Source organism: Quercus suber, unplaced genomic scaffold, assembly GCF_002906115.3.
Source record: "Quercus suber isolate HL8 unplaced genomic scaffold, Cork oak 2.0 scaffold_628, whole genome shotgun sequence".
NCBI lineage: Eukaryota > Viridiplantae > Streptophyta > Magnoliopsida > Fagales > Fagaceae > Quercus > Quercus suber.
The window spans coordinates 397,257-411,871 of record NW_027070070.1 but is presented as its reverse complement, the minus strand read 5'-3'; the positions used below and the strand labels follow the sequence as shown (position 1 = coordinate 411,871).

Sequence of the window (14,615 nt, the reverse complement as noted above, 5' to 3'; positions counted from 1 at the left end):
TTCTAATGAGTTCAACATGTCTTCAGGTGACAGTGCAAATAAAACTTTGCCATTTTCTTTCGATGATCTCCCAGTGACTAGGATACATGATCTCCTACTGCCCCCTTTTGGTGACCCAGAAAATTGTTTGCTAACAAAGAGCATTTTTAATGATGTACTTGGAAAATTTTAGGGAAATAGTCCAATGAAAAACGTGGATTCTGGGTCAGATGAGACACCAGTTAATCAAATGGAGACTAAGGTTGATTATAAGTTCAACAATGATAATACTATATTGAATTCAAGGGATATGACAAAAGAAGAACATCAGAAAGCCAGTTGTCATTCTGAGATGGGCACGAATGTCCTCACCCCAACTAGAGTTGCTTGCAAAAGAAGCCCGTCTAGATTGAAGAATTCTGGAATGAAAGATGAAGTTGTTTCATCAAACTCTCATGGTAAGAGTACATATAGTGATAGGGCTATTTCATCAGATGCCACTAGGAATGGGATTGGAGGGAGGGTGAGAAAAAGTGCTTCAAATCCAACCAACTCATTCGGAGAGGATAATGTAACCTTAGTAACTGCTGATAATCCTAAAGTCAGACAAAGACGAAGAAAGAGTCTGAGGTATCTGAACAAATGATCTGCAAGGCAAATTCTTAACCAGTAACTGAGAGCTATTAGTTGAATTACTTTGCAAAGAATGCTACACATGTATAAGAGAATCACACCTACATATCAGTTAGTAATATGATGTTACAGTTAAGATATTATATTATGTTTTATTTGACTGCTGAGTTTTGTGCAGAAAATACTGCAAGCTGCTTATTTTTATTGTCTTTTCATCAGACATCAGCTGTAGGATTGCAAAGACTTGGAGGTTAGTCATTTTTTCTAGGATATCTTAAATGGTCTTAAAACTTCATATTTTAGCTCATAGGATGTTACTCCTTGTCATTTTATTGTAAAGGTTTCTATTATCTGGTTGATGAAGTTGTTCATCATTGTTTTGATGGAAGTTCTGTCATTGCCTTTCGTTTGTAATAATGGGTAAGTGTTGATGTGGACAGGACATGAAATTCATTTTACCAGTTCTCCGTCAGCATTTAAGCCTTCTAAGAAGGAAACACCAACACATATAGTAAAGACCTATGCCCCAAGGGAGGAATAGTAACTTCTTAGTATAATTTCCTAAACAAATATTTTATGGAATTCCAATGTCAAAATGTAGCCTATGTAATGGTTTATTAGGCGTTCAAATAGGTGATAGATTTTTTCAAGACCCTACTTTGTTATATTGATACACTAAAACCCTTCAAAGCAGATGCAGCACCACAAACACTAGCATTTCTTTTTCTTGGCCATAGACTAGCTTTCTGTGAAGTCATGAAAGTAATAATATCTTCAATAGATCATTTTGTGTTAAGTTGAGCAGTTTCTACTGACAAATTTGCTGCAAACTTATTGAGCCTCTTCAAAGTACTTCGCTATAGAACATATTACAATTTAGACTTAGAATCTCCAATGTGCAACAAAGCCTAGGTCTTTGGTAAATTAGAAGGCCAATTACTGCTAGATTTATGGAATGGTTTAAAAATTTCCTCAAACTGTAATCTGTATGGTCTTTAAGATAGAATACGAAGTTATTTTATTCTAGAAAAACTTTTGGCCAATCAAAGATGCATTACAGAATATGGCCCTAGATATGACTGTGTTAGCAAAGAAATGTTCATCTAGGCAGTTCCAGCTGGTACTGAGGCTTATATGAGACTACTTGTATAACAATATGATTGATACTAGGGCTTCACTTATGCATTGTGAATTGTGGTTATCAACTTCTCCAAGGGTCTAATTTTGTTGATCTTAGAAATAATCAAGAGTGATTATTGATTCATTTGTTAGGTAATTTGAATGTTCTTGGAATGGCTAGTTGGTTGCTAAGAAACCAATGGATGTTAATTTTTATACGTAAATAAAGCTTTAAGAAGAAGAAAATGTAGGACTTAACTCAAACACAAACATGTTTGCGTGGAAACCTTCTTTGTCTGAAGAGGGAGAAAAGCATAGGTTCAAGCCAATTGAATAATCCACTATGTTCTAGAAAATGATTACAAAGGTGTATGTGTTTATGAGAGAGAGAGAGAGAGGTAAGTGAAGTATTAGAGGGAGATAGTATACAGAAAATTGTGTTGGAGCTGGTTCTTCCTTTGTCATCCTAGAAAGATGCGCTGCGTTTTTATTAGACGCTGTTGGGTCTTGACAAAAATACCCACTATGGACATGGTACTCCATGCACACACGTCTGTGTATTAGGGGTCTTTGATAACTCAAACAAGCTGGTCTTTGATAACTCATAACACTTTTTCCCTTTTTTTATTTATTTATTTATTTAATTTATTTAAATGGTAAGAAACACAATAATTTTCACAATAGTTGAGTTAGTAAATTTTTACTTATTTACAATTATCTATTTATTTTGTTATAAATATTTATTAACAATTTCAAATTTATTTTGTCCCCCGAACTAAATTTTGAATGTTCTTGGAATGGCTAGTTGGTTGCTAAGAAACCAATGGATGTTAATTTTTATACGTAAATAAAGCTTTAAGAAGAAGAAAATGTAGGACTTAACTCAAACACAAACATGTTTGCGTGGAAACCTTCTTTGTCTGAAGAGGGAGAAAAGCATAGGTTCAAGCCAATTGAATAATCCACTATGTTCTAGAAAATGATTACAAAGGTGTATGTGTTTATGAGAGAGAGAGAGAGAGAGGTAAGTGAAGTATTAGAGGGAGATTGGGGTGTTTGGTAATAGTTTTCAAACAATCATTTTTAGTTTTTAAACAACATTTCACACATTTCAACGCACTTTTTCACCCACACATATTTCTATAAATATTTTTAGACAACAATTTTCTATTTTTAAACACATGTATCAAACGGGCCTAATATACAGAAAATTGTGTTGGAGCTGGTTCTTCCTTTGTCATCCTAGAAAGATGCGCTGCGTTTTTATTAGACGCTGTTGAGTCTTAACAAAAATACCCACTATGGACATGGTACTCCATGCACACACATCTGTGTATTAGGGGTCTTTGATAACTCAAACAAGCTGGTCTTTGATAACTCATAACACTTTTTACTTTTTTTTTTTTTTTAATTTAATTTATTTAAATGGTAAGAAACACAATAATTTTCACAATAGTTGAGTTAGTAAATTTTTACTTATTTACAATTATCTATTTATTTTGTTATAAATATTTATTAATAATTTCAAATTTATTTTGTCCCCCGAACTAAAATTCCGGCTTCGCCACTGCTTTGAAATAACAAATAGTCAAGATTCGTAAAGTTTGTTGATGCTGAATATACAGAAATTTGTGTACGTTGAATGTACAAAATTGCGTATGTTAAATGTATTAAATTTTATACATTTTTTTTTTAAATGTGTACATTAATTATCCAGATTTTGTACAATTTTTTTAAATTTGTGTGTTGAGCGTACAAAATTTTGAACATTCTTAAAAATTGTGTACGTTGAATGTACAGAATTGTGTACATTATTAAAAATTATATTCGCTAAATATATAAAATTATATACGTTTTATGTACAAAGTTGTATGTTCTTAAAAATTGTGTATGCTAAATGTACAACAATGTCCACATTCTTAAAAATTGGCTACATTCTTAAAAAATTTTAAAAATTGTGTACGTTGACTATACAAAATTTTTTACATTCCTAAAAATTGTATATGTTAAATATACGGAATTGTATATATTCTTCGAAAAAATGTGTACTCTAAATGATCAAAATAATGTAAATTCCATCAAAATAGTATGCGTTTAATATATTTAACTGTGTATGTTAAATAGATAGAATTTTGTACACTCTTTAAAAAAAATGTGTACGTCACATGTATAAAATTGTAAACATTCTTAAAAATTTTATACGTTAAATACACATTATTTTGCCCATTCTTTGAAAATTTGGGTACGTTGAACGAACAAAATTGTGAATATTCTTAAAAAATTTGTAAGGTGAATATACAGAATATACATTGAATATACATAATTGTGTACTTTTTTAAAATTTTGTGTATATTAAATATACAGAATTGTGTATAATCTTAAAAATTGTGTACATTAAATGTAAATATTTTTGTACATTCTTAATAATTGTGTTGAATGTATTTGTAGACTTTATAAATTGAGTATGTTGAATATACAAAATTGCATACATTTTTCAAAATTGTGTGCGCTGAAAGTATAGTATTGTGTATATTCTTAAAAATTGAGTACCTTGAATTGAATGCACATAATTGTGCAAATTGCTGCCAACTAGCAACCCATTTATTGGATTGAATTTGGGTGCTTTTCAGATTGTTACCCCTCATAAACATTATCATATTTAGTGCATAAACAATCTCATATTCAAATTCACATGAACCATACCTCAACCACTTCAATAATATCCTTATCTGCATTTTTGACATTCTACCCACTGGAGTTTGTAATTTTTGCAGTATAGCGGCCGTCATCATCCATTACTACAATTATGTTCTTTGCGGCCGTCATCATCCACTACTATAATTATGTTCTTTCCCTACAGACAAAAAAAAAAACTTGAAGCAACTTTGAGCCAAGATAGGAAAGTAATGCATGTATGCGCAAATTTCTTGGGGGACTTGAACATCAATAAAACCATCCAAAAAGCATTTGTATAAAACAATGCAAATCTTAGAGCACCAGAACAAATTGACGAGAAAGAATAAACAAAATCTTAGTTAGAAGGTATTTGGGGGAAATGGAAGCATTTTAAATATGCACATTAAACAACATAAGTGAGAGTATTACAATAGAAGTGCCTAGATGATGGCAGACTCCCATGATGTAGAGACTGGGATTTGCAGCATATCCATGCTAATGAAATCAAAGAACCAGTAATGAATTGTCTGGTGAAATGGAAGCATTTTAAATATGCACATTAAACAACATAAGTGAGAGTATTACAATAGAAGTGCCTAGATGATGGCAGACTCCCATGATGTAGAGACTGGGATTTGCAGCATATCCATGCTAATGAAATCAAAGAACCAGTAATGAATTGTCTGGTAAAACAACTCAACATGCAATCAACTATTGGCAAAGATCTAACATGGAACAGACCTAAAAGAACACGAGAAAATTGATCAGTATTAATACAAATCAATCAGTAGATTATTGAATTGAGCATAGTAATAAATCACTTTAATAATTTCCAGTAAGTTTATTTTTTGATAAGTTATGCACTTAGTAGGTCTTGAGCCCACGACAACACTGTCCACCTTACTCTTAGAAGGGAAGGAGGTTCCATTTGAACTAGAACTCATCAACCATGATAACTTCTCTCTCTCTCTCTCTCACACACACACACACAATTCTCACATAATAGAGATCTCTCCAACTGCAACTAATCCATTTGTCCTCATAAATGCCGACATCCTCAAAATGATCTTTTAGAAGTAATTGACTTTCATTAGGAGCAAAAAAGAGGTGCTATCCTTACATGGGGTATATACAAAGAAAGAGCAACACCAAAAAAAAAAAAAAACCCTGAAACATAGAAATCGACATCTTAAACATGAATCTTCTAAAAAATCCATAAATCTAAGCACGGAGAAATGAATAGAATTTGAATTCTACTCTCATAAAGTCTTGAGAAAATCAAAGATAATGTGGCATTCCCTTCCCTTAAACAAATGAATATTCCACTCACTCCAAAGACAACATGAGGCATAAAGAACCCGCCTTCCAAGTTTTCCCATAATTGATTTTGCCAAAACTTCCCTTCAAAGAATCCAAAAAAGCAGCCACAATTACGCATTGCACAACCAACTCTGAATAGGCATAACAGTAGTTCCCAGTTCCTACATCTCCAAAGCTGCAAAATAGAGTAAGATAAGGTGGTCCATGGATTCCCCATGAATTCACACAATATGATGTGCTTTACACCAAACACACAAGAAGGATAAAAAAGAAAACCATGATATATGGAAATCCTCGCATAACTAACCAAATCTAAAGTGGAGGGGTAGGAAGGGAAAGGAGAGGGAACTGACAATGTAGAGGGATAAATTGAAAAATGCAAATGTTTTAACAAAATAATATACAAAATAGAATTATGACTACACAGAACATATGATTAACAAAATTCTGAACCTCAAATTTGTGTCAATAAGTGCATCTAACATATTTTACTAAAAAGGAATTCCCAAAAACAACAGTAATCATCTGGAAGTAATCTGGTAACAGATAGTAATTATGAAAAAAGAATGAGTAATGGCAGTGCTCTTTTCATTCCCACCAAATCTCTAGTTTTACCACTTGTGATCTTCAGATTGGATTTTTTTGGTCATCAGGAAGGGCTGACATGCAGGATTCAGCAACCACATATGCTTTTCTAAAAGTACTTTTTGCGAACCTGGTATTCTTTTCCACCTCAAATTAGATACTAAAATAAAATATAAAAGAACACTCCCACAAAATGTAGGCTAAGTTACTTATCAAAAAAAAAAAAAAAATGTTGGCTAAGTGAAAAATTAAAGACAAGAAACAGAAACAATTATGCAGCAACAATGTTAATTACAGCCAAAAAGAAGACAGGAAAACATGTGCCAATAAAAGGGCTATAGAAATACTTACATCAATTAAATATAATCAGTAAAAAAATTTCACCAAAATCTATTTATAATAGTTACAAAAATATCAGAACTATCAATTAACCTAGTAAGTACCATATAGTTCTGTTAAACTATGCAGACACATACCTTGCTACTATAACAATACCTACTGCACATGCAGATACATAAGGTTGAGGCATCAAAGCTTCTGCCTCCAATGACCCAAATTCCATAGGAAAAGCTTCAAATAAAAGGTAAAGAAAAGAAGCTTCAAACAGCCACTCTTCAATCCCACGAGTATAAAATACTGAAAATTATTTTATTTTATTTTTCTGATAAGTGTAAAAAATGGAGAATCATTGAAATAATAGAGTCTGTTTTGAAATCCAACAACAACCAACATAATCATTTGATGTAAAGGCTGAAATTGGAAATAACTGAAGAAACCCTGTTTGGGATTTCCTCCAATCATGGCTGTGAAATCAGAAAACTCTACTTCTGGGCCATCTTCACTCTCAATTGAGCAACGGTTTCTTCAGGCTCTAAAAGGGTGTCCAAATGTGGTTCAATACTTTGGATCAGACATCACAACCACCGGCTCTGGTGACATCATTCACAACGTTTTTCTTGAGCTTGCTTCAGGAAGCTTGGCCGATTTCATCAAGAAATATGGTTCTGGTACTGGGATGCCTGAGGTTCTAGTCAGGAATTGTACGCGGTCTATTTTGATTGGATTGAAGCAAGTTCATGACCGTGGATTTGTACATTGTGATATCAAGCCTCACAATGTCCTGTTAGTACCTAATGGGGATGGTTACGTTGCTAAAGTTGCGGACTTTGGGTTGGCAAAGAGGCAGAATGTGAGGGATGCTAGTGGTGTCAGAGGCACACATTTGTTCTTTTCTCCTGAGATGGTGAGGTATGGAATTCAGGAAGCGCCTTCAGATATTTGGGCACTTGGGTGTAGTGTGCTGATGATGTTGACTGGAAAACCACCGTGGGCTTCTACCCCTAAATCCGAACTTATGTCTCAGATAGCTACTGAGTCACCGACGATTCCACCTCATATCTCAAAAGCAGCCCAGAACTTCTTGAGTTGCTGCTTTGTGAGGCATCCTGTGAAGAGGTTGACGGCTACAGAGCTACTGAGTCACATCTTTTTGCTAGAATCAGATGAGGGTGAAGAGGGATACATTCAAGAAAAGGCTAAAGTTTCAGATGAGAAGAGTCTTGAAGTAAAGCCTAAATCACAACGTTGTCCTTCAGCTTTGCCGAGTTTTATACCTCTTCCTTCTTCATCATCATTTGAGGAGGAAGAAGAGGACATCCCTGTTGCAGCGAAGCGAACATGTTACAGACAGATCCATCCTGTGGCAATCATGGGTTGCCAACCTCCCGTCACTTTTACTGTTCGTGCGAATTGAGACATAGCAAACATTTTGTTTGCATTTGTAAATCATTTTTTCATTGTAATTGATTCATTTTTTTTTTTTTTGGTTTCAGAAGTTGTATAGTAATGAATTAGTAAATATAAAGAATTTTGTGTTTCTGGTTCTTCAAGGTTTACTGTTTTAAGTGTTTTTTATTTTCATTGTTCATTTTTATACTAGTAGAGGTAGTTTCTAAATGTGATAGTGCCCTTAGCCCTAAGCAGGGTAGCTGGGAGATGCAGCCTAAAGATATTAGTAATCTACTTTAATTATAAGGTTGTTTAACTTGGTTATGCTTGTACTTCAACTGATATCCTTGTTTAACTTGTGTTCTGTTTCTACTTCAATTGTAGTAATCCTATTTCCATCTGTATTTGACTGTGGTATCAAAGATATTAGTAAAAGACTATAAATTGATGAAGTAACAAAAAATAGTATATAAGTGCCAAGAAAGAGATGGGGTTATCACAATGCAGGCTAATGGTAATACAGTTTGATGTGCTTGTTGTTGGTTTTGGCAATTCGAATGAAGAGTGCGGGATCATTGTCACCAGGTCTGTACGTTATATTTTTTGGTGTTAAATCAGCATTTCTTTGATTTGAATTTTGCACATATTCTAATTCGTATTAATGGATCATAGGATTGCTAGGTATGTGGAGGAGTGGGAGAAGATAGTGCGCAGGAGGGGGCAGTGGATTGGCTACAAGGATGGGTACAGGTCCATGGCCTTGATCTTCATGGAGAGTGTGTGGTGGGTCTTTGCCAAGCCTTTGAGAAGGGCCTTGTTTCTAAGGGTTTCAAGGTCTGTATATTTATGAATTGGTTAATGAAACTTGTTTGTTATTATTATCTGTTCTTTTTTCAGTGAATTGGGTAATGAAGCTGTTAAGCATATGCTTCTTGATATTCTAATTTGAGAATTGACTTCCTATTGAATTGATACGTGTCCTTTATTGGTTAATGAATCATTTTATGATTTTGATCTTGAATTTCATACTGAGTTCCTTCTAATGTGATATGACGGTTTCACTCTGTTGCTGATGGTTCATTTTAATGGCTGTCGGAAAGTTTTAGTACAAGGAAGAAGTCAAAAAGTTTTTTGGTTTTTTGTTTTAGTCATTTTCATTTTGAGTGAACTATGTATTTAACTCAAACGCATCTAAGATTATTAGGTAGGGATTTATGTTGGCAGTCCATGATACTTGAAGGTCATAATATCCTATTTTGTCTCATACTCCAATGAAAATCTAGTTTAGGTGGCATTTCTTCCCTTGTATGAACAAGGTGAAGGTCATAACTTTGGATTCAAGACCCATCAGTTGTGTGTACTGTGTTCACTAACGAATAAAAGATATAATTTTTCATGCTTTATTACATTTTCTAGGGTCTAAACATGATATTTTGAGTTGATTTTTTTTTTAAGATTGTAATTATTTTGGTTTTTGAAGATAGGTTGGTTTTTTATTTTTATAGTGGGTTCAAATTAATTTCTTTGATGTCGTTGTGTTCGCAGGTCATGCCATACTGCACTGGTTGCAACTTGCAAGACACCAGACCTGTCTAATTTTGAAGATGGTAAGAAATATAGGGTTTGTTGTCTGAAACTTCTGTTTGCCATTCATATGTAGGAGTTGGGTTGCTGAACTATTATCATCCAGTGCTGTTATCCAGTTTTTCTTGATATAAGGTATTAATCATTTATCCATGATTGGTGAACTAGGTTCGGGCCACTCTGTGTGTTGGCTGAACTATCATTTTGGTTTAAAGTGTTTTTTATGATAATTTTATAATATTAATTCTAGAGCCTTGATTTCATAACATTTCAATGATGGCTAACTTTCCTGGAGAGACACAGGATGTCCCTGCCCCTGAAATAATGGTGTGACATTTCCAATAATCAGCGATCCACGTAAGGCAGCTTCCATGGATTGGAAAACAACTCCATGGTCCCTTCCTAGTAATCTTGCCCTTTGTATCGAGGCAAATAATGGCAGTTCAATATGTTTTGTCAAAGTGTATGTTGGCTTCTGTGGTAGACTATTAACCCACCTAGACTAAGTATTATGATAAAANTACTAATCAATCGAAATTCAGTCTTCTGGTTGTATCATGGGAGGAATGAAGCGAAGCAGAGAGGACTACATTGCCGGTGGTGAGGTTTCTCTGGGTTACAGAGCACCCTCTTGGTGCAGAGGCCAATTGCTTGGCCGTGGAGGGTTTGGTTCTGTTTTCGTTGCCAAACTGAAGAAACCCTGTTTGGGATTTCCTCCAATCATGGCTGTGAAATCAGAAAACTCTACTTCTGGGCCATCTTCACTCTCAATTGAGCAACGGTTTCTTCAGGCTCTAAAAGGGTGTCCAAATGTGGTTCAATACTTTGGATCAGACATCACAACCACCGGCTCTGGTGACATCATTCACAACGTTTTTCTTGAGCTTGCTTCAGGAAGCTTGGCCGATTTCATCAAGAAATATGGTTCTGGTACTGGGATGCCTGAGGTTCTAGTCAGGAATTGTACGCGGTCTATTTTGATTGGATTGAAGCAAGTTCATGACCGTGGATTTGTACATTGTGATATCAAGCCTCACAATGTCCTGTTAGTACCTAATGGGGATGGTTACGTTGCTAAAGTTGCGGACTTTGGGTTGGCAAAGAGGCAGAATGTGAGGGATGCTAGTGGTGTCAGAGGCACACATTTGTTCTTTTCTCCTGAGATGGTGAGGTATGGAATTCAGGAAGCGCCTTCAGATATTTGGGCACTTGGGTGTAGTGTGCAGAAGACTGAATTTCGATTGATTAGTAGAAAATTTGTATCAAGCAACGGGTTTGAAGAGAAACAAAGAGTGGAGTGGGGTTTACGAAACAGTAACTTTGCTGATAGTGGAATAAGCAGTGGTTTCAAGAAGGAGGGTTTGATGAGAAACAGAGAAGCGTGTTCTTGTTTCAGAACGGTCGAATAATTTTGATGCTTATTTTCGACGCTGACTATATATATACGTCGGTTTAAGGGCTGGAGTTAACGGTCGGATAATTTCAAACTCGAACAACAAAAGTTTACGACTTCGTTTCGGAAAACCTTTATTTTGATTTTTAAATTTTTAATAGCTAATAAGAATAAGTTTCGGAAAACAGCGTTGCTTTTTCTATAAGCTAAAACTAAACAGAGTCGGTGGTAGGATAAAAAGACTTTATGAATTTCTTTAAGGAAAAAAAAAAGGCTTCTAATTTAATAAATAAATAAATAAATGTAGGTACTATTAAAATTTTTGTATTTATTTTTTACATTAATTAATTAGTTAATTATAATATCATGAATCCTTTTTTTTTAAATTTTTTTTTTAATCTAGTGTATGAGTCAGGTTATTAGTCACTAATTGAACTAGTTGTCATTGATGAAATAGTAACGACAAATAAATATTTTTTAAAAATTTAAAACCTTTTTTAAAAAATTGGTAATTTTACAATTTTTATATTTAATTTTACTTTGATTAATTATAAAATTAAATCTCTTACTTCTCTTTTTTGGTTCTTTTAAAAAAAATTAAAAGAAATTTTGAAAACCCATTTGTTAACCCCGTTAAGAGTCAGATTATTGGATCAGTAGTTGAACAAATGATCACTTATCGAACAATATGGTTAAATATAAATATAATTATTAGAAATTTAAATTTTTTTTAAAATATTGTTTTTCCAATTTAATTAATGTTTAAAAAAAATCAGTGGACTATATCAATTCAATTGCATAAAGTCCAATTAAACAACCGAATCAACTTAGATATCGACTATGATGTTAATAAGTGAGAACAATAAACGTGAAGATGACGACTTCCTTTTTTTTTTTTTTTTAAACCACTATTCCTCACGTTGAATGACCTTATTTGATGAGTGGAGTGCAACTGATAAGGAAGCTTGGACCGATATAAATAATGAAATGGTAAACCCCTTTGGAACATACTTTGGAACATACATTCATATAAATAATGGGCAAGGCATAATGCCACACGCCATACTTAAGGATGCAAATTGAGTGCATAATTTTGAGTGTTACTTAACCTTGAGCATTGGACATTGTTATGCTAATAACAAATAATCATCGTCCCTCCTAATCCTATTGTCACCCTCCTATATACCATTGGTATATCTTGTTGCAAAAACCTCTCACTCACATAATTAAAAATTATATTGATAGATTTTAAGCTAATGGACCAGCTTAAGTGGATGGAGTATAGAGGCCTTGGCAAGATCAAGCTTTAGACTTAAGATCGTATCTCTAAGACAATATTTTGAATTGAACCTAAGATTGTGCCTTTAACATGAATCTTGTTGGTTCCCAAAAAAAAAAAATTAAAGACTAATTATTGTTTGTTTGAAATAAAAAATAAAAAAAATAAAAAAGCTTTTAACTTTTAACTTTTGTCTCTTTGTTTTAATACGAAATTTAACAAAATTAGCTTCTTTTTTTAACTTTTTGTAACACATTTAGAAAAAAGCTATATAAAATAAAATAAAAAAGTCTTTCTTTGTATCATATTTACCAAACAAGCGCCGAAACTTCGAGATACCTAAATGGACACTAACTCAAAACTACAAACAAAAAAACAAAAAAAATTCTCGCAACTTAGCTTTTTAGATTTTTTTTTTTTTTTTTTTTTTTAAGAAGAAGCTTTTTGGCTAATTTGATTATTTGCAACTTAGCCTTTTAGAATTTTTTTTTTTTTTTTTTTTTTTTTTTAAGAAGAAGCTTTTTGGCTTATTTGATTATATGCAACCATTTAAAATCTCACTTTTCTAATTACAACCATATTTTAACTAGCTTTAACAAAATACTATACCCAAAAGCATGTAGAATATAAATTGATTTCTAGCTTGGGAAGTACATAAACTTCTTAATCAAGAATGAATTGTCCAGCCAAGTGCTCTCTAATAAGGGTCGTCAATGGGCCGGGTCGGGCCGGCCCAACCAATTTTTCTTGGCCCATGGGCACAATGAGTTGGGCATAATAAGCTATTAACTAATTAACGGGCCTGGTTGGGCTGGACTAAAAGAGAAAACCTTAGCCCATGACCTTGCCCATAGGCAATGTCCATTTTGTCTTTAGCAAGCTAGGCTATCGGGTTGGGCCTAATGGGTTACCCATAGGCTTGTGTTAGCCTATTATTTTATTATTTTTATAAGGAAAGAATCAATTTTTTATAAGAGAATAATCAATCTATTTTTTTAAAGGAAAGAATTTAAGAATTTAATACTTAATTACAAATTTTTTTCAGCCAAATCTATTTAATTTTTTGTTTTTTTTATGAAAACCTATTTAATTTTTTATTTATTAAGGCTTTAAATAGTTTTTTTATTTTTATCTTTAATAAAAAAAAAATGTCAAATGGTTAATTCAAATTTGATAGACTACTAGAAAAATATGTATTTAGTAAACTAAATTTAGCACAATTACTCAATGTATCTTAGTGGTTGAGGGAGTTCTCTTAAGAAATTCCTCTATAATATCTCAAAAATCAATCATTCATACACTTCCTATATATTTTTGTTATAAATTATGAGTTATTAGGCTAGACCAATGGGTTAGACCACCGGATTGGGCTACTGGACTAGCCCGCCAGGTACCTATGGGCATAAAAACTAGCCCACGACCTGACCCACTAGCTAGTAGGCTACCTATGAGCCTCAATAACAACAAGTCGGGCCGTCCATTAGCCTGGTGGACCGTCGGGTTTCTGGGTCGGGCTATAAACCATGGACTATTTGATGACCCTTACTCTGTAATTTAACTAGTTGATACTTTTTAGTGTTTCTAACCAAGGTTCAAATCTCCTACTCCAACTATCGAATTATTAAAATAAAATAAAAAGAATTGTCCAACTTTTTAACTGGATGTGAATATGGAGGTTTATTAAACATATCAAGTTAAAAAAATACTAATTGGTGGGATCAAAACTATAATGGATAAAAGTAAACATTGACTTTAAGGTTGGGAGCACTTATCTTATGCATTCATCAGTTGCAAAAAGGGTTTTCACAAGATACCACCTGCAATATTGGAGAGGATATTAGTTCATTTCAACCTTACGGTTTGATGGTAGTTTAATACCAACTTTCATCCACATTTATTGATGGCATTCAGGATAAGCTGAGTTGCTGTAATTTTTCCTAAACGATATAAATTCTGCAACTTAATATGAATAGTATGAGAACTCACTTGAATGGAAACCTGATGTGCAGAATATTATTGCTCATTTAAAATACCTAGTGTGGCCATACCACAAAGACATCTTGGTGTATAATAATTGTTACCAGGAAGATTATGCTCTTGCTAATTAAAAACGAGAAAAAATAACTGAAGTGATTTGAGACTGTAAACTACAGAGTTGCTCATGGTATTAGAATAAGATAATTGATCACCTATTACCTATCAAAAAAAAGATAATTAATCACCTATCCTCCCCAACCCCATCCAAAAAAGAAAAACACAGGAAAAAAAAAAAAAAATATATATATATATATATTGCAGAAAACAATGAGATATGAACTG

The 14,615-nt window shown here is 33.4% G+C and overlaps 1 protein-coding gene across 1 annotated transcript; it reads left to right on the top strand.

Annotated features, from left to right (window-relative positions):
• The first annotated feature begins 7,085 nt into the window (after positions 1-7,085).
• Positions 7,086-8,201, top strand: LOC112003369 (mitogen-activated protein kinase kinase kinase 20). Its single transcript, XM_024035553.2, has one exon. It carries the CDS (start codon positions 7,112-7,114, stop codon positions 8,063-8,065), a length of 954 nt encoding a protein of 317 aa, XP_023891321.2. The 5' UTR covers positions 7,086-7,111; the 3' UTR covers positions 8,066-8,201.
• Positions 8,202-14,615: the final 6,414 nt, after the last annotated feature.

What these genes read in the sequence shown, in the direction of transcription:
- LOC112003369 (XM_024035553.2), top strand. Translation starts at nt 7,112, where the DNA reads ATGGCTGTGAAATCAGAAAACTCTACTTCTGGGCCATCTTCACTCTCA.